The following is a 21,881-nucleotide window of genomic DNA, read 5'->3' as shown; positions in this document are numbered from 1 at the left end:
AAATATTTTATAAAGTGAACACTGGCCTCCCATGACCCTATAAACCCTTAGGGGTAGATCTTTAAAAAATACGTGATCGCGTACTTTTGTTCGCGCACCAGGCGTCAACAAAAGTACGCTGGATTTTTATAAGATACGCACGTAGGGTATAAAATCCAGGGTCTGCGCGCGCAAGGGGGTGCACATTTGTGCAACCTGCGCGCACCGAGCCCAGTGGCGCTGCCTGTTCCCTCCGAGGCTGCTCCGATTTCGGAGCGGCCTCTGAGGGAACTTTCCTTCGCCCTCCCCCCACCTTCCCCTCCCTTCCGCTACCTAACCCACCCCGCCGGCCCTATCTAAACCACCGTCCTACCTTTGTTGGCAAAGTTACGCCTGCTGAAAGCAGGCGTAACTTTGCGCTCGCCGGCCAGCAGCCCCGCTCCGTCCTCTGGTCCCGGGGGCTGGTCCGGAGGCCTCGACCACGCCCCCGGGCCTGCTCCCGAAGGCTGCGTCGTTTCGGGAACGCCCCCAGACACGCCCCCTCCCGCCCCTTTTCGAAAGCCCCGGGACTTACGCACGCCGGCGGCCTATGCAAAATAGGCGTGCCGGCCCTGTGCGCGTAAATCCGGAAGGATTTACGCACGCAGGCCTTTTAAAATCCGCCCCTTACTATTCTGTCTTAGATGCTCAGTACTGCGTGCTGACGTGTGGCAAATTTAGGCATGAAAACACCCATGTAGCATACAGCATGTACAATGATGAATTAATTAAATCTGACTGCATGCATATTAGTACATTCTGTCTGGTACATGTCAGTTAAAGGCTCCCAGGGTATAATAATATAATCTTTCTCATGCATGTGTACTAAAATGCAAAGCAAAAGTAACACACAAGCTCACAGGTGAATAACCAATTTAATAGGGCACACATGTAACAGAAAGCACATACTAACTAGACTTTTATTCCCTCCTCTGCACACTTCTGTTTTTTAACTGCACACCCCCATCCCCACATAGCAAATAATTGAAAAGAATTTTTGGGTGATTTTTTTTATATCTCAGCAAGCCACCAGCCTTCACCATATTTCCCTTCTGTGAATTGCTGTGCCAGTGCTGACTGTGCCAGGATGAAAGAATCATGGCTGCTACCAGGGAATTTTACCATGATGCTGAGAAATCCTCTGGTCAGCGTTACCTACCACTTGCACATTGAGGGAGTGGTGATGCTTTCAGTTTCGACATGCCATTTCTTTTCCATGAGGAGGGGTGAGAGCCACATGGGTACAGTCGATAGCTCCCATCACATATGGCATATCAGCGATATTGAAAAATGCTCTCTTCATTTGCTGCCACTCCCAAAGCTGCTGTGGGTATTTGACCCTCTGCAGCATGGCCCACAGTACCCGGGTGAAGTGATGGGAGGATGTGGATTGCTCCATGCCAGCCACCACAGCCACTGTGTTCTAGGGGGGATTAATGTCCTCTCTGAGCTCTTCATACAGGCCCATGATAGCTCTGGAGCTCAGTCTGTAGGTCCTCATGACATCCAACTCTGGCATCCCCAGCAGCATGGTCCTGAGGCAAAATACCCACTTCCTCCTTATCCTTCTGTAGTCTTTTCCAGCCAGAACAGCCTGCTCCTCACGATCCCTCCTCTCCACCTGCTCCTTGCTGATCCTGTCTCTCCTGCCATGACCTCTGTCACCTGCCAAACCTGTTGCTGCTGTCATACGATTTTGGCGAACCTGCAGGATATGCCACAGCATCAGGAATAACTGGACACAATCAGAAATCTCCATCATCGAAATCACACCAGAGCTGCACGGACACACAACCTCACCACACCAATGCAAGCAATGGAATTAAATGGCCCGCGAGTCAGCGCTGTCACTTAACTCATACCCTGACTGTGACGGTAAAAAACCTGCACTAGCATTAACACAGCTGCTTGCATTGTCCATGATTAGGTAATTGCCTCCTTTGCATGCTATTAGTATGCATTCGTGCAGAAAAAAATTCAGGTCTGTAAATGTGCTTGTATGTGCTTTTTTCCTGCGCACAAAATCCTTATTACATCCCCGTATAGGGTTTTGCATGGGAAAACGCATGTATAAACTCACGGCGGCTTCAGTGCGCTTTATTACATCAGCCTCATAGAGAGCTTAAGCTGAAATACTAACTCTTTTCCTTCAGGCTTAAAAAGTCTTCCTCACTGATTTTAGTTCTCAAATTCAGAACTTCTTCAAGAATACATCACCATCCTTCATCTGAATGCCATCCCTTCATTCAGAAAATGTGGATGGATTTCATTTATATATTTATTTATGGCTTTTTTTATACCAATGTTCGAAGGACATCACATCGGTTTACATGTAACAGGTGTAGAAGCAAAACATAGAAACTGTGCAGTACATAAAACGGAACATAAGGCAAATTAACAATGTAGAACTGGATAAGGAGAAAATAGATTTATAACATTATAAACTTGGAATTTACAGAGTCAATAAATACATAGTTCATCCATAGTTACATGAAGCATTTTCTAGCTAATCCACCTTCCAAACTTCTGCAGCCAATGTTAGAGAAATGTATATCTGGGCTTCGAACTCAGTTATCACTTCCTCCTATGAAAGACCTTTGACTACTGAGGATGAAGCTGAATGTGGCACATCATTTCTTAGGAAAGCACCATATAGTCCCTCCAGTTCTAATTTCAGATTTAGAAGAATTTATTAAAAAATTGTATATCCCACTTTCTACAAATGTTCAAGGCAGGTCACAATATTACATCCATAAAATATAACATAAAACAAGAACCGGTATGAATCATTGGAACTGATTCAGTCAATTGCTAGTTATCTAGATCTGCCATCGGATCCTTCTCCACAACCAGTGAAAAGTATTACTCCAATGGATGATGTCGTACCTGGCTTTCATCCAACAGATGGCAGCATCTATACCATTCCAGCTGGAGGAAGACAAATCAACCAGTGAAGTTTTACTTGGTGTTCTTAAATTAAATACAACTGCCTAAGCAGTCTATGGCTGTTCCTGTCCATAACAAACTTCAAGAACTACAACTAATGATCTGGCAAGAATCACTCAATACATGAAAAAAAAGGATTTCAATTAGTGATGTTGCAATTCAGAATTTCAGCTTACCTGTTCCAGATGGTTCAATTCCTCTACAACACTTTGCAGATGTCCAAGATAAGTTTACACCTGGTAGTAATGATGCAGAAGAATGCACAGCACTTTGATAAAATCTAATCATGATGTCTTCAATACATCTTCAAGATCTTCAGCTATTGTGTTAGGCTCTAGAAGACTAACATGGCTTAAAATGTCAGGACTGAGGGAAGATGTACATGATAAATTGACCAAAGCTTCATGCACAAAAGAAAACCTTTTTGGTGGCAAAGTTAAGTAAGTAGTAGATAAGATCAAAGATCATTGCTCCATATTATAATCACTGACATCAGCTACTGTGCAGCAATCTTTGCAGAGAAAATTTCAACATAAGCCCTTCAACAATAATACTTCCTTCAAGTACAATACTATACTCAACAGCAACTAGATCTAAGTCTAGGGATAAGTCTCAGAAAAGATCCTCCCATCAGGCTATACAGAAGTCAGTGCCTCAATTATGACAATCAAAATTGCCCCCTGTTTTCTTCAGCCCAGTGTCTTTCATTGGGGGAAGACTTACACTATCATATTAACCCCTAGATTTATCAAAATCCTATATTTATAGCAGAAATAATGACCGTGATAAAAAGGGGCGTGGTTAGGCTAATTTCCCTTGCTCCTGCATCACATAGGTAATTTCCACAAGGCATGATACATTTTATCACACCTGCAATAATTTTAGCTTCGTGCGCTGATTAATCCATTGCAGGGGGCATTACAGCAAAAAGGTTATCATTGCACATGTTAGGAGAGAGAGAGAGCGAGCAAGAGAGAGCACCTCTGTAGAGACCAATATGTCACTTTACTATTTATACCACGTAAGAGGGGGCACTTTAAACTCAGTATGGGGTAGTTTTAGGGGAGCAGTTTTACAGACACAGTAGGAGGTACAAACAGCAAAGTTGACATCACTGAAGATTTTCTGCTGTTTGAATCCATGAAAGGTACAAGAGGAATTGATTTGTACAATGCACTCTCCGCCTAGCTTGTTGTACAAATCAACTCCTCTTGTACCTTTCATCGATTCGAACAGTGGAAAATCTTCAGTGATGTCAACTTCGCTGTTTACCTCCTACTGTGTGTGTAAACTGCCCCCCCCACAAACGTACCCTAACCTCAAACCCTACACCGAGTTAAGTGCCTCCTCTTACAGTGGTATAAGTAGACATTTTGCTCTCTACAGAGTCTCTCTCTCTCTCTCTCTCATGATAAATGACCCTTTTAGTGGGTATGCATCACATCAGACACATGGGTTCTGAAAATAATTCAGTAGAGTTACCATTTAAATTTCCTGCATCTACCACCAGCCAGTCCTCTCCATATTATCTAATGTCTTAACAACTGAGCATTCTAAAGAAGAAAATTACTGGCAATAGAGCCAGTTCCTTTATTGGAGAGGAAAAGGAATCTACGCCAGGTATTTTCTCATACCAAAAAATTCTGGAGGACTGCCCCATTCTAGATTTACGAGGTCTGAACAAATACATGAAAAAACAAAATCAAGATGAATTCAATTGACATCATTCTTCCTGTAATTTAGACATTGGGGACTAGCTGACAACCCAGGATCTGAAAGATGCCTACATACACATAGCCATTCACAAGAACAATAGAAAATACCTACATTTATTAGTAGGCAAAGAGCACTTAGAATCGAGTCCTGCCATTTGGCCTGTCAGCAGCTCTCAGGGTTTTCACAAAATGTGTAGCTGCTTATGTAAGAACAAACAATGTCTTATTTATTTATTTATTTAGTAACTTTTATATACCGACGAACGTTGGGAACATCTCGCCGGTTTACATATAACAGAACTGAGCAACAGGCTTTACAATTTTTGCGTAATTAGATAATTAAATAAGGAACATTCAGAGCATACAAATAACAGATTAGATTATATAAGTAAAATTATAAAAGTGTGATACATGAAAGAGGTTATCTAAACGGGGGTGGGGAGGGGGAGATTCTGATATATAGGGGTGGGGAGGGGGAGATTCTGATATATAGGAGGGTATCCACAATTAAAGGAGGTATATATACACGTGATTGGGAACAAATTTTTTATATAGAAGTTTTTTATATACAATATGTAGTTCTGATAAATTCACTTTATGGGGGGTGAGGGGGAGGAGGTAGTTTAGAGTAGAGGGAGGGGGTGAAAAGGAGGTGGAAAATAGGTGGGGGGAGGGGGAGAGGTTAGGAGTTGTAGGGGGTGGGGTTAGAGTGGTTGTGTGAATATAAGGGGTAGAAGTAATTGAGGAGCTAGGATTGGAGACCCAGGTCTGCGGGGGGGGGGGGGGGGGGTGAGAGTGTATGTGTGTATATTAGGTATAAGAGTGTTTGAAGAACCAGGTCTTCAGGTTTTGCCTGAATATTTTTGGGCAAGTTTCTTGGCGGAGGGAGGTAGGTAGCTTGTTCCAAAGAAGCGGGCCTGCTAGGGATAGGGCTCTTTCGTTTGTGGTGCGGAGTTTAGTAAGCTTAGGTGAGGGGGTGTGTAATGTAGCTAGATATTGTTTTCTGGTGGGTCTATTGCTGTTGTGAAATGAGAAGTGTTCTTTGTACCAGTGCATGTTCTGGTTGTGAAGAGATTTGTGTATTAGGGTGAGGGCTTTGAAGGCAATTCTAGATGCTACAGGTAACCAATGTAAGTGTTTGAGAACCGGAGTTATGTGATCATTTTTGTGGGTGTTGGTGAGTATTCGGGCGGCTGCATTCTGGAGGAGTTGTAAAGGCTGTATGGTGTTTTTAGGCAAGCCTAATAACAGGGAGTTGCAGTAATCTATTTTCGTTAATATGAGGGCTTGTAATATGGTGCGGAAGTCATTGAGATGTAGGAGAGGTTTAAGTCTTTTTAGGGTGTGCAGTTTGTAGAAGCAGTCTTTGAGGGTATTATTTTTTTGTTTTTCCATAACTGAATTGTTGGCTAAAGTCTTAGAAGGTCCCCAAGGGAAGCAGAACAAGAACAACCTACATGTTGAGCACTTTGTTTCCGCTGGGCTTCCTTGTGAACTATGAAAATTCTCACTTAAATGCAATATACCAGCTAGAATTCATAGGAGCTCACTTGACCACCAAAGTAAGCAAGGCCTTCCTCCTCTTAACAAGAATGGAAAACTTGAGTCAAGTATTTCACAGTTTGTCCAGTTAGCCATCAGTGACAGCCAGAACTTTCATGATAATGTTATGTCTTATGGCAACTGCTGTATATGTTTTATTTACCCACCTACATATGAAATAGGCATAATGGCACTTGAGATGTCATTGGAATCAACTTTCTTCAACCTGCCAATCTAATATGTGATCAAATTTTCATCCTATGTAAGTTCAACAAATATTAACAACTGATGCATCTACACAGGGCTCTCAGGTGACTTGAAAATCTCAAGACTTTCACTGTCACATAAATCTCTTAGAAGTAAGAACTATCTTCAGTGCACTTGTTTTCAGAAAGTGGCTAAAAGGAACAGTAGCTATGTACTTTATGAACAGAGGCATGGAATCTACAGCTCTTTGCATAGACACAAGCAAAATATGGACCTGGGTAACTTTAAGGAAGATGCATCTAAATACCATCTAGGAAGACTCTGTGCTTTTATGGACAAGCTGTCATCGATTTCAGCTTTATGAGTGGTCCCTTCATAACTCTACAGTTTGCTATCTTTTTAACACTTGGGGAATACCACAGATGGGAATTTATGTAGTCTCATCAATCTATAAGTTTCTGCTTTATTGCAATCCAAACTTTAAAAAATGTGCTTATCAAATTCTATACTGCAACCCTCAGCTTGGAAGTCCCCAGTTGTGTGATTTTTTTGTCTTGCTTGTCCACAAAGTTGCTTACCTGTAATGGGTGTTCTCTATGAATAGTGGGACAAACCAGCCACACAATCCCTCCCTCCCTCCTCTGGAGTTGAAGCTTAGCTAGGAAAGTGATTGAGGAGGCTTATATGGCATTGGCAACAGATGTGGGAATTCCTGCATATGCTCACTTTTTTTTTGTTTTATCTGAACATGTTCTATGTCAGATGATGTCATCCTACTTGTGTAACCTGCTTGTCCCACTATCGATGGAGAATACCAGTTACAGGTAAGCAACTTTGATTTATTTTAAAAAAAATGTATATTGCCTGTAACGTAAGTCGTTCTTGACTGATTACATGTAAAACAACATCCAATATTACCTCTAACTATCACTCAGTTTCTAATCCAGGTCACTCCCTTTGGATCCACACCCAGACTGTTTAGTTTATTTTTGATTCTACTATGTGGAACGTTATTAAATGTTTTTATGAAATCCTGGTATGCCACATTATATGGCATTGATCTAATGCTCTAATCACCTAGTCAAAGATTGATCAGATGCTGAAAACTGCTAAAATCAAGATACTTCTCTATTTTCCTTTAATAAAATCTCTATTAATTTACCAACCATTGGGATGAGGCTACATGGCCTGTAATTTCTCACCACCTCCTAATTATTCTTATGAATAACATCTGCCTGTCAATAGTCTCATGGAACCATCCCCATCTTGGTTGATTGAATAGATACAACAGATCCACCAAAACCTTCTGATCGCCTTATATATTTTAGGCTAAATGCCATCTGACCTCATAGCTTTGTCCATTTCTAGTGTTGCTAGTTCCATGTAGATAACAGTATTCTGTAAATGTTGTGATATCTATGCCACTACACTACATACCCCTCCCAGCTATCTGTGCTCCTTCTCCAACTTCTTTTTCAGTGAACACTTCACAAAAGTATTTGGTTTGCATTTTAGCTTTTAGCTTGTCCTGCACACATTCCTCCTTTTCTCTTCAGTCTTACAGACATACCCTGCATGCCCTCCTTCCACTTTACTGCTGTTGCTCTTTTCTGTTTCTGCTCATGCTCCATACTGTTATATACAGAAGCAGAAGCTGCTCATCTCTTTGAAACAAAATGTGAGCACATGTAATTTATTTATTTTAAAAACATTTCATAACTGCTTACACCACAGATAGTGGAGGTTATAGTAAAACATACATAATTTAATAAAAACAAAAAATAAAACACAGGCACATAACATTACCTGCATTTTACCACACTCTTAGTATTAATCATTTGCCAATTCATCTATTAAATCATATCTAATTCCCAAGATCAGATTGACCAGTTTAAAAAGCCATGTTTTTAGTATTTTCTTGAAAGCTTTTCTATCTGCTAGCGTACGCAATAGTTCAAGCATAGTGTTTCATAGGATATGTCCAGCTACTGAGCTAGCCCTCTCCTGTACCTCTCCCAAATGTGCTTGTTGAATTGTAGGAAGAGCTAACAAGCCTTTATTAGCTAAATGTAAATAGTTTTGAGGTGTGCATAAATGAAGATTAGCACCTAACCAAGAAGTATCAATATTCTGAATAATTTTTTTAATTAACATAAGGTCCTTAAATTAAAAATTGGACTGATAATCAATGTAGTTTAAATAACACAGATGTAATATATTTGCACAAACCAGTTAGGACTCTAGCTGCTGCTGAGGTTTGTAATAATTGCAGGGGCCTGATAGTATATTTGGATACCCCTAAAAGGAGAGAATTACAAAAGTCTAAAGTGGCGAAGGTTAGAGTTTGTAAGACCAGATGAAAATCTTCAGATTCCAAAAATGGCTTTAACCTTCTCAATATCCGCAATTTATGGTAACCTGATTTAATCAGATTACGTATATTAGCTTTCATAGACAGCTTTATATCAAACAAAATACCAACATCATGTACCACAGAGGGAATCAGAATATCTTGTCCTTCAGATACAAATTTAGGAAACTCGTCAATAACTGTCTAGAGAAATAAATCTCCATTTTAGAAAAATTTAGAGAGGCTATTGTGGAACAGCCATGAATTAATCCATTTTAGTATGTCTCTAGAAGCCCTAATTCAAGCAGCCGTGTAATCAGTATCCTATAGTCAACAATGTCAAAGACCACCGAAATATCTAAAAGTACTAGAATATAACTTTGGCCATAGTCAAAGTCTTGCAAAATGCTATCGGTCAATGAGTTACAAGGTTCCATACTAAGACTTTTTCTAAATACATATCGTTTCAGGTTTAGCAAGGAGTTATCTTCTAGATAATCACAAAGTTGTTTATGAACAACTTTCTCAATTATTTTGACCAGAAAAGACAAGGCTGATATAGGCCTATAATTGGTCAAATCTAACTGATCAGCGTGATAATTTTTTTAATTGACCTGATAGTGGCTGCTTTCAAAGAATCAGGAAGGAAACCTTCAACTAATAAGCTCACTATCTTTGTACTGTAAGGAAATAACCTTTTGAATCGCTTTTAAAGCATCTACTTGAATAAAATTTAAAGCATAATAAGATGGATTCAGTTCCTCATGATGTGTTGAACTTGTGACAGATAAAGTATCCTAGCAAGAAATTGAGGGAGTAATCATACTTTCAGATACTTCAGGAAACGTTTTACAATGATTCTCCCCTTTTTGTTAGAAACATCTTGCAAATATCACTATCACAAGGTAAAGAAATCAATGATTGCTAGTGGGGGCATTTGTAAGGTTTTTCATGGTTGAGAAAATAAATTTTACATCGAGCCCAGTTTCATGAATTGTTTTGGAAAATAGTCCACCTTCCCTGAAAAAGATGGTGATGGTCATTCTGGAATTCTTTTAAGATGTGTGGCTGAAAAGCTTTTACTTGCAAACATAAAATGTAAAAAAATAGACTTATGTGCTGGATTGACCAATGATTATGCTCTACAATCACCATAGACTGCATTGAAGATTTCATTTTTGCAACCTTAGGCGTGATGTGATGGTCACCCTTTAAATTATTTCTTTCTCAGTAATCTGTAGTATGGAATCTTTGTTTTTATTATTGCTTTCCGTATTTGGGGTTCTTTTTCATGGTAATTCAGAATCAGCAAACATTAGCTTGGCTTCCACGATTCATATAACACCCATGGTACATTTCCCAGCTGAATCAAGCCACTTCAGGATGGATGAGCATTTTTTAGTTGGAGGAGCTCAAGGAATCCCTTTATTAGTGGATCTCCCATTCCAGTTTGACCTTGTCTTTACCTTCCAGAATCCTTCTCACCAAAATGTCCTAAATACAGCTGCACCCTAATGGTTACAAACTTACAAACTTACCCCTGGTTTCATCATTCTGCTGTAAATAGAACAGAATGATGAGCTGCGGCCAGAAAAGGGGCGGGGGTGATAGTGAGCAGCCGGCCTCATCTCAGCGGTACGTTTCGCCCGTGGTGGTTGTGGCTGCGCTGCACTCTATCGCCCCAGTAGCGCCAATGAAAGAGCTGTGGCTATTTCCGGCACTACCGTAGGTGATAATGTGTACATTATCGCCCACAGTGCTACAGCCCCCTACTTTGCCTAAACCCCGCCCAAACTCCTCCCCTTTCCCTAATTTGAATTTTGAAATCACGATGTAACTATTGCATGCATTAGGGCGTTATCGCAATAACGACCCAATGCGATTTGATGAATGACCCTGTTAGATTGATATAATATATTGTAAACATAGTAAATTGTGAGGTATATATAAATACAGAAAGGGGCGGATTTTAAAAGGGTTACGTGCGTAATATACACGCGTAACCCTTTTAAAAGCCTCCTGCGGGCGCCGAGCCTATTTTGCATAGGCTTGGCGATGCGCAGAAGCCCTGGGACGTGTGTTTGTCCCGGGGTTTGAAAAAGTGGGCGGGGCAGGGGGCGGGGCTGGAGCCTCCAGGCACAGCGGCCATTTGATGCTGTGCCCGGGATTGCGAGCCGGCTGTCGCCGGTGTGCACAACCTACGCCTGCCCAGAGGCAGGCGCAACTTAAAAATTAAAGGTAAGGGGGGGGGCGGGTTAGGTAGGGAAGGGAAGGGGGGGGCAGAAGGAAAGTTCCCTCCGAGGCCGCTCCGATTTCAGAGCAGCCTCAGAGGGAACGGAGGAAGGCTGTGCGGCTCGGCACGCGCAAGTTGCACAATTGTGCACCCCCTTGCGCGTGCCGGCCCTGGATTTTATAACATGCGTGCGGCTGCGCGCGCATGTTATAAAATCGGGCGTAAATTTGTGCACACCGGGTTGCACGCACTACTCTACACCCGCACAACTCTACACCCGCACGTAGTTTTTAAAATCTGGCCCAAAAACTTTCTCTAAACAATTTGATTTGGCAGCAAAACGATGCACATTTTTACTTGCAGAACATATATATGAGGAGTGTAAACCAAGTCTGTTTTGTAATTTCTCTTCACTAAGCGCTGAAATCCTGTGTTTGCTGATGTCAGTAATTATATGGGGTGGGGGTGTATTACTCAAACCATGCAACTTATATAAATTCTGTTTTTCTAGCATATTTACTTAACAATAGTAATGCACAGCTAACATTTTATTTTTATTTTGTTAGTAACTTCATGTGGCAATAACAAGTACAGTGTGGACATTGAAGACTTGGAGAGTTTCTTGGAGGAGAGCAATTCCAGAGGCAGCGATTCTGAAAGTGACTAGGTTTAAACATATTGGTAATCTGTTTGCAGTTATAATAGATGATGATGATTGATACAGTGTAGCTACTGTAGCAGAAATTGCATTATGCTACAAGGCCTATTGCATTCGGTGGTTTTTCTTGCACATACAAATATCTTGAAAATCCTGAGCAAATGTCATGTTTATACTGGTGCCTAATCTATCTTTACTTTTCATGATCCATCTTTTTTTTTCATTATGTTATAATGTAGTAGCATACACATAATTGCTTTTCTGTATTCATGCCAAAATGGTTATCTTGCTCTGTTTCTTATATTCAGCCTGTGGATGTAGGTCTATTACTTCTAAATGTACCATGCAGAAGGCCCTCAGTCTTATTCCATTGCATCGATTTTTGAACAACCTAATAATCTCTGTATAGATGTCTTTATCATCTTCCCCCTACCCAACTGTGCAAAGATAGAACCTCCTCATAATGAAGCACATTAAAACTTGAGTATTTTTGTTTAATTTGTAAGCTGGAGTTGAGTATTTATTTAAAAAGTACATTTACTGTATTAGTCTGCTAGATTGTTTCAGATGTAGAAGCTTAAAGCATTTTTGTTTCATAATATTCTGTGCATGTATGAACTTGAAAACAAATGTTTTGGTTTTGCATTTTAATAGCAGAGCAAAAATGGAGTTGCTCTTTTATCTCAAATACTTTGCAGTCATCTGTCCAGAAGAATTAGACAATTAGGGAGTCATTTTCAAAGCTATTTTATGTGCATAAAGCCCGGTTTTATGTATGTAAATGGCTTTTTAGTATTGCACAGTATGGGGGAGTTGTACATGTAATGGTATGCCCAAAAGCGATTCTGCATGCACTTCTGCACGCATTTCAAATGGGCATTCTGGGGGGCAGACTTGGGGGCGAAGAAACCATTTATGCACTTTTGAATTTGAAAAGTATGTGCATAAATCAATGCACACTCACTTTACACATGCTCTAAATAGCTACTAAAACTAATAAGGTAGTCGCCCAAATATTTGGCCTCCTAGGTCACCTTGGTCTTGCTGGATAGTGCCTAGCCATTGTCAACCTGCAGCACAAACCTGGTTTGTTTCTGAGGAATTGTACTCTGCTATTACCAGCATGGCTACCCCTTAGCCTACAGTACCATTCTGTCATGCTTCCTTTTTCTACCCTTTGTTTTGTCCTTGCCACCTTTTCAATTGCCTCTGCTTTTAAGGGAATAAAAGGTGGGATGTATGCAATTGTGCAGCTTCCCAACCCTGTTATTTTAGAATGGCAAATATGGATCATTTGGCCCCTCTTGTCTGCCCAATTTTTTCTCATGCAGTTCCATAGGCCCTAATAGATTTCTAGCCTTCCCTTTACGTTTTTTGCCACTAAGAGATCTTTTGTGTTTATCCCATACTTGCTTTGAATACTGTCAATAATAATCTCTGCACTGGGTCAGTTCCAGGCATCCACCATGCTTTCAGTGAAAAAATATTTTCTGACGTTGCTGAGTCTACCACTGTGCATCTCCTCCTCCAGAACCTCGCTCCATGACCTCTTGGTTTTAGAGTTTTCTTTCCTTTGAAAAAGGTTTGATTCTTGATTTATACCTTTAAAGTATTTACTGTCTTTCTTATTCCCCCATCTCTTCTATCTGTAAGGTACAAATCTGTCTGGTAAAAGTTATTAAAGCACAGGGAAGAGGTTGTACCCATGCCTCAGTTTGTGAATTCAAGGCCCCAAACAACCTACTTGCAGATATGCCTCCATCTTTGTTTCTCCATTTAGACCATTCCACTGTAAACAGCAAGGAAGTACCACTCTGCAAAATATATTTTTAAATAATTGTTATAAGATATATGTGAATGAATATGTAGTGGTTCTGATAGTAACTATCTTTTGGGAGCTGCCTTCTATTGATATGTGCTAACTCTTTCTAATTTGGGCTATCAGAATGGTTTATCTACTCACTCACTTCAGTCTTTTACTCAGGCTAGCAAAAGATAACGTTTATATACAGTAAAAGTGCAGGACCCATGCATTTATCTATGTTTTCTTTTGTTGACACAGCAGTTTTCTTCAGCTCTTTTGGGTTTCCAGCTCAGTTGGAACCAGCTTTTCTTGGGCTACAGTGCCATGAGTCTTCATTCACAACTACCCAGGGTTTTCCCCCCCGATTTTATATTCCCGTATAACTCATTGAGCCCAATCATTGCAGTAACAGTCCTCTTGGAGCTGTGCAACTTCGGCCACTGGGTATTGTCATTGTGTGATGACTGGACCTCCCTCCATCCAGGGGATAAACGCTGCTTTCACAGCATCCCCACCTGATCCAGGAATCAAACCTAGATTCTCCACATGGCAGTGAAGAGCACTACAGCTGAGCCACTAGGCTTGTCCCATTTATATACTAAATCTGGTGCCTTTTGAAGACCTTCAAGTTGTTTTTTTTTTTCAGTATCTTTTTTGAGACTAGAATTTAACAGTCTAAGCAAGTCTTTGAGTGATAAATGTCTGAGCTTAGAATATTGCTTCCTTTTGCATTGCAGAGTTTAAATAAAATATTCTACATTTTGTTACCTAACTTGATTAGATTTATTATTTAGGAAATAAGATCTATGGTATAGTAATCGGAAGAGAAAATGGGTTAAGCCTCACAATCTTTATCTGCCTTCATATATTGTGTTTGTGTGGTTGGGCCCTAAGCTAGGTCCTCTGTAACTGGATTTTGCCTTTATAGAAATGGTGTGTGTGTGGGGGGTGAAGCCCCATGACCGTGACCTTGACCTCTGGTTGGTTGATATTGTTAGAAGTGATTGGTGGTACTATAAGAATGCCTTATTTAGACCATAGATATGTTGACAAGATCCTTCACTGTAATCTGTATCGAGCTGTCCTGGAAGCTGATGTACATCAGCTTATATAACAGTTTTGTGTGTCTTGTCAGTTATATAACACACTATCAGAGAATACATCAATATTATTACCTGTGAAACTTTGCTGCAAAGATGATACTGGGCAGATTATTGATATTTCTGAATATCTGATTTAAAAAGTTTGGCTTTAAGGGAAAAAGGACTGAAGCAGAGAGTTACCTTGGTATTACAGTAGAATATAGAGATTCAATCTCAAATGGGATGTCGGATGATGACATTCACCCAGCATAAGAAGTAGCTGTGTCTCAATGTGAATATAATGTGGAAACATCAAAATAACTACAGTATCAGCTAAAAGTGAATGAATCTTACAAACCTTTGTCTATAGCTGCCAATAAAACCTTCCATGCAATATGTTAGAGATGATGGAACAATTCATATAATATCAAAATCATTAGAAAGTGATCCAAACAAATTGATGGATGGCATTCAGAATAACTTCAAATGTCTTAGTATGTTGGATTCATATAGTACAGACCTCTCCCTTCTGACGACAAGAAGATTAGATATCATGCGGTACTGAAGAAAGGTGTTTGAATTAACACTTAACCTTTTGTGTATATTAACCGATGGGAACATCATCTATGATTGAGTACATTGTGTGGTTTATTGGATGTCCCCTTTAAGTAGAGGCTCAAAATGTGGTTCAAAGGTTTGGCAGGGAGATGCAAAGGTAGCCACCAGTAGGCTGGAGTGCCTCTGCTTATGGAGGGGACTCAGCAGAGGCTTTCTTCCTCAGGGGGTAAAGCCTGAGAGGCTAGAAAATTGTTTCCCTCTAGGGAAAAATAGGAGATCAAGATTTGCTCCTAAAGATTGAGGAGTGATTTGGGGCCCCAAGTATGTGGAGGGACTAAGAGAGAGTGATGGTCCAATGGGGGCTTAAGCTTTGGGGGCCAGGGATTAGTTGCCCAGGCCCAAATAACATTCCCATAACTTATTTGGGAAGGCACTAAAAGCTCTAAATTCCAGAATGGTAAATAACAGGAAGAACACTTCTCCTGCTAATGGGAGAGCCAAAAAATGCCCTCAAAAACTATCAGCAACCTGCTTGCCAACAACCTTTAAGCTGTTCACTGCAAACAATACAGGTAGAATATAGCACCACATCAATTCTAATAAAATTTTGGTATTAGAGCAGAAAAATAACAAAAGAGGAGCATATGGAACCAAAGACCAGCTGATGTTGAATAAGACTAATTAGAGCAGAAAAATAACAAAAGAGGAGCATATGGAACCAAAGACCAGCTGATGTTGAATAAGACTAATTAGAACAGAAAAATAAAAGAGGAGCATATGGAACCAAAGACCAGCTGATGTTGAATAAGACTAATTAGAACAGAAAAATAAAAGAGGAGCATATGGAACCAAAGACCAGCTGATGTTGAATAAGACTATTATGATCAGCTGTATGCATAGATGAAACCTTAGTATAACATGGATTCATTGTAAGAAAGCCTTTGATAGCATCCTACACTCTTGGAAAATAAATTTCCTTGAAATATACAAAGTGAATCCTGTACTGATAGAGTACATCAAGTTCACCATGAAAATGTGACAGACTACACTCCACTTGAATTATGATGATTGACAATGTGTCAATTCCAATATTAAGGTCCAGTGAGAAATATTTCAGCGAAATTCTTGGTCATCGCTTTTGTTTTGTCTGGCATTAACTCCATGGGTTATGGAATTAGTCTTAATCCTAGAGCAACCAATCCCCTCCTGAAGATATCTCACTGACTGTTTGTTGATGATCTGAAACTCTGCGGTTCTTGTGATACTCATTTAGCAGGACAACTTCGTGTGGTGAAGAGTTTCTCAGATGACTTCAGGATGACATTTGGCTTGGACAAATATGCTAAGTCAACTTTCCTTAAAGGAAAATTAAGAGAAACTGAAAACATCTCCTTTACTGAAGATTGCAATATAAAGGAACTGGAGCAGGAAGGTGTGTGTAAATATCTAGGAGTAGAGGAAAGTGGAAATATTCAGCATAAAGTATTTGAGAGAAAAGATCAGTAAAGAGAACTATAGAAGAGAGAAACTGATTGTGAAGAGTGCCTTAATAGCATGAAATAAGATACAAGCTGTTAATCAGCTTGCGATTTCTGCATTATCATACAATTGTGAATAAATTGGCCTCAAATATCTTGAAGAACTGGCTGTAAAAACAAGAAAGCTCCTTCACACCCATCAGGTAATTTATGAGAACCAGTGCATGCTGAGATTGCACATCCCTAGAGATGAAAGTGATATGGATCGTCTTGAAATTCATTATATCTATAGAGCTACAATTTTAGGCCTTAATGGCATCAACAGAACCAAATGCTAAAACAGTACAGAAATACAAATGCGAGCAACCATCCTCAGTCTTGGTCCTTAAGCTCGGACAGTCATTCCAGCGAATAGAGGAAATGACTGAAGATCTACCAGTACTCAAAGGTAAACAAAGCTATAGAATTAGCAAGATGAAAGAAGAAACTCCTTAAAGAATCAGATCAGCAAATTAAGAAGGATAATTGGCACAAGCACAAGTACAGCGGGAAGTACAGAGAACTTCTTCAGCAATCCCACATGGATCAAGTTTTGACACAGCAGAGGTGAATTCAAACCTATGGATGAGAGATCGGTAATTGCTGACTGTGAACTGTCTCGTCTGCAGTCCACTAGCCTGGTAATTGCAGCACAGGATAGTGGACTGCAACAAGATGGTTCACAGTCTGCGTAGAAAAGACTGGTAAAAAGGACAAATGCAGATTTGGTGGAACAAAACTGGAAACTGTTACATATCTCGTTGCAGGAAGTGATGTGCTGATGTCAGAAGGCCTGCATGTAGAGAGGCACAACAAAGTAGCATGTCTTATTCATTGGAAGCTGTAAATATAACAGACATACCAGACAAACACTGAGAGCATGACCCTAATAGAACGAAAAAGTTGTGGTCACCTGAGTCATTCCTGTTTCCACTAATGGGAAGATTGATGCGTGAAAATTAGATATTGTAGTGAAGGAGAAGAACACACGAACAGCAACTGTGTTAGAGGTGTCAGTACCCAGGGACTATTCTGTAGATCATATGGAGAAAACAAAGATCTTTAAGTACCAAGAGATGCAATCAGAGACCAAGAAAATGTGACAGAAAGATACAGAAATAGTCCCAATTATATTGGGTACCATTGGTTTAATTAAGAAGAATTTTCAAGCACAACTTGATATGTTGCCTGTTAAGATTACACCCTATGAATTCCAGAAAGAAACACTCTTTGGCACAATGTGAGTACTATGAAGAGCATTAGTAAATTTGAGAGACTGAGATCATCCCCAACATGCCATGACTCATGAATGAGGTTCATTTCCTGTCAAGGTACGCACAAAACAAACCCATTTGGAAAAACTGCCCTGAGAAAGAGGCTTTCTTTGGCACGATGCAAATAGTAAGAAGCGCATTAGCAGTAATTTTGACAAATTGAGGTCACTCCCAGCATACCCTGACTTACGAATGCGGTTCATTCTTGTCAGGGTATGTGCAAAACAAATCAATTTGGAGACAGTGCCCCCAAGAAAAAATCTGACTAACTGATGTCAGAAGGACCCGTATTCGGAAAGGTACAAAAAAGTGGCATGGCTTATCCATTGGAAATTATGTAAACACTAGAACATCTCAGTACCAAAAGAATACTGGGATCACACCCATAGAACTGAAGAAGTTGTGATCACCTGGGACATTCCAATCAATAGGAAGATTGATGCTAAAAAACCGTACATTGGGGTAAAGGAGAAAAGCAGAAGAATGGCTTAACTGATAGAGGTGTCATTACCCAGCCACTATTCTGTAGATCGTATGGCGAAACCGAAGAGAAATGCAATAAGAGACTACAAAATATGGCAAAACGATACAGAAGCATAAATCAAAAATGTAATTAAATTGGAAATAGTTTCAATTATTTGGGCTGCAAGGGCCTGATTAAGAAGAATTTCCAAACCCCCCCTTGATATATTGCCCATACATATTGCACTCTGTGAACTCCAAAAGGAGGCTCTCTTTGGCGCAATGCAAGGTTATAAGAAGGGCATTAGTAGTAAATTTGAGAGATTGAGATTGTTGCTAGCATACTGTGGCTTACCAAATATTTGTTCCTGTCAAGGCATGTACAAAACAAATCCATTTGGAGACAGTGCTCCCAAAAGTGAATCTTCTTGAGAGAAGATTCTCTAGTACCCAATGATACAATCAGAGACTGAAAATGTGGCAGAAAGGTGCAGAAATAGTTCCAATTGTATTGGGCACCACCGACTTGGGTAAAAAGAACTTCTAGACATATAACACCTTATGAACTCCAGAAGGAAGCGCTCTTTGGCACAACGCCAGAATTAAGAAAGGCATTAGCAGTGAATGTGAACAAACGAGATCATGCTCTCACTTATGAGTGAAGTTCATTCCTTTCAAGGTATGCACAAAATCAAACCAGATGGAAACAGGACCCTGAAAGAAAAGTTATTTGGCATTTAAAAGATCAGGGATGATAATTTGCTTGGAGGAATATGAAGAATATGAGAGAGTTTTCTTGTGGTTTAGCTGCTGTTGATGCTATTACAGCTTTGCTGTGAAAACCTGTGAACCCTGGGTAAATCAATGCCCTATTTAAGAACATAAGAACATGCCATACTGGGTCAGACCAAGGGTCCATCAAGCCCAGCATCCTGTTTCCAACAGTGGCCAATCCACTCTGATTACTGGGGAACTCCAAAATCCCCAATAAATATTTTGCTTGAAGATCCATCTGGAGTGAGTCCTTCCTTCAACCAAGGTAGGAGGACATTTAACTTACTGGAATAAGAGACAAGGAAGAAACATGAGAGCAGAAGGGAGAGGAAAGACTTTTTGGAAGAGGGATTTTTCCTGTCCAGCGGGATGCATTATAACCCATGCCTTTGAGCCTAGTCCACTACTCAGAGAGACTGGTGCCCAGCTCTAAAAAAGCATCAGACCCTCTTTCATTTAGATGTCCCATACACGGTGTGGGGGGGGGGGTGTTACATTTCTTATCGATGCATTAACCTTTTTTGATTCAATTTAGAGTTGACTGCCTTGATTATTCTCATCCATGCTGAGTAGTACACTATTTGTGATAAAGAAATAGTTGCAGTTTTGGCCAAAATGAAACTTTTCTTTGCATTTACATTTGAAAAAGAGGGTTGTAATATAGTGCCCTACGTACTAAGCATTTTTCCCCACAGATAAAGACTTTATAGCCATGAACTTTGCATCAATTTTCAAAGCAAAAGTACATGTGTACGTTTTGCTTAAAAATTGCTGCAGGTAAAAAGTATACACAGTCTCTTGCATTTGCTTTGTGTGCAGGTAGAATTTTACATGAAAAGTACACCCAGGGATTTAAAAATGCATTTTATTCCCCTGACCTAAACACAGTCCCAGCAGTGATAATTTTCTAAATAACAATGATAATGGGTCAATTCCAGCAGCAGCCTCCACCTTCCATTTTTTCCCAGTGGCGAAAAAGGAAGCAAGTTAAAAAAAAAAAAAAAAATGTTCTGGGTTGACAACCTAGCAGAAAATCACCACTGCACCCCAGGAATGCCATCTCTCAATGTGGCTAAAGTCATAGTGATTTTTAGCTACATTTTGAGGGTCTGCAGTTTTCAGACAGCCTATAGGTCCTATAATCCCATTGATCCTCACGTTTAATACATGATAGTAGATATTAATGGATCTTACTAGATAAAATAATGGGCCAGCTACTTGATCTCCTGAAGTTTCCATAAACTGTTAAATCCTCCTTCATCACCACTGGTTATATTGGTTACAGTCTGAATGCAATATTGTCCCTTGACTTTTTCAAGGTATCTTTTACCAATTTTGCTTTTTCTTTTTGTTTTCTAAATATTTTTTTTCAATATTACAAAATCATGTGTTCTAATGTAAGTTGTAAAAGGTCCTAGTATCAATATCAAGTAAGGGTGACCTTCATTGACAATTTTTTTCACTCCTCACCTACTGCTTTCCATTCTATTAATATTTTCATATTGTACAAGAATATTTCTTCTTGTATTTCAATTTGGTATTCCTAGACATCCCTGTGTCCTCATCTTGTCTTTGTACTAGCAATTAAGTTGTTCCCCTAGGTTATATGTGGTCCAGTATGCAGCATTTCCCATACATACTGATAAAATGTCATTCCCCCTATGCTATTAAAGCAATAGTGTTAGGTAGAAAGCTTCAGAGAGGTTTTCAAGGCAATAAGATTAGGCTCTTCTATCCTACATAAAGTGAAGGCTGTCATTTTGTTGTGAGAGCTTTCAGAAATGTACATGTAACTCAGTTGGACTGAGTTTGCAGGATCTTATAGGAGGGAGATAGTGAAATTGACTTCTTACTATTTATCTGATTTATATTCCGCCTTTCAGGTACTTCAAAGCAGATTACATTCAGGTACTGTAGGTATTAATTTCACCAAGTCAGTTTCCTTGCCTGCTACGCAGGCAAGGAAACTGACTTGGTGAAATTAATACCTACAGTACCTGAATGTAATCTGCTATTATGAATCAGGAAATAGGCTAGAGGACTTCTAAATAGTAAAACATGATTTAAAAATGAAGGCCTCAAGCAACTGCTAAATTACCACTGCCTAGCATACATTTGCCTGCCTGAAAAGTATTCCAGCTTGAAACAACTTACTAATCACTTTCATTTTTAAAGTAGTACATTTACTCTGAAAGATGTTTTTATTTCCTCTTTCATTTGACTATCAGCCCTCTAAATTTCATAACATAATCTGATATCCTTTTCATTTTTGGAGACTTTACGTTCAGACTGCTTACTGACTTGCAACATAAAATTAAAAGCAACTACATACAATTAACAGTTGACTGAAGTAGATGAGTTAAAAAAGCAACCAGCCATTTTGTATTCTGAATATTAATGTTATGTTTGCATTTGAAAAATGTAACACAGAGTTGTTTATACTTTTGCTGAAAGTTTATTTAGAAGTGCTATATATGTATAGATATTTCCTAATTGGGTAGAGTTATTATCTTCATAAGGTTAATGAATGTTTAAAGCTTCTGGCATTTACCTGCCCAGCTATTTTGATGGTTTTCTGTTAGTTTATTTTAGTGTTGGCCAATTGTTGCTACTCCTTTCTGCAGAATTTAATAAACCATATTTTGCTTTAGGATATAATACTTGTATTTCAGTTATTTTGATTCACAGTTTAAGAGCATTATAGTGTATTAAAACTGTACATAAGAAATTGATTGGCGAGT

The 21,881-nt window shown here is 39.6% G+C and overlaps 1 protein-coding gene across 6 annotated transcripts in view; it reads left to right on the top strand.

The window, feature by feature from the left end:
* The window catches only part of TDRD12 (tudor domain containing 12), a 387,684-nt gene extending 375,550 nt beyond the window's left edge, over positions 1-12,134 (top strand). For all 6 annotated transcript variants that reach the window (XM_029608411.1, XM_029608406.1, XM_029608409.1 and 3 more), the window contains one exon: positions 11,578-12,134. In XM_029608411.1, coding sequence (XP_029464271.1) covers positions 11,578-11,678 — 101 coding nt within the window. In that variant the 3' untranslated portion in view covers positions 11,679-12,134. The remainder of the gene's footprint in view (positions 1-11,577) is intronic.
* Positions 12,135-21,881: the final 9,747 nt, after the last annotated feature.

Source organism: Rhinatrema bivittatum, chromosome 7 (genome assembly GCF_901001135.1).
Source record: "Rhinatrema bivittatum chromosome 7, aRhiBiv1.1, whole genome shotgun sequence".
Lineage (NCBI taxonomy): Eukaryota > Metazoa > Chordata > Amphibia > Gymnophiona > Rhinatrematidae > Rhinatrema > Rhinatrema bivittatum.
This window is presented reverse-complemented; position numbering and strand designations above follow the sequence as displayed.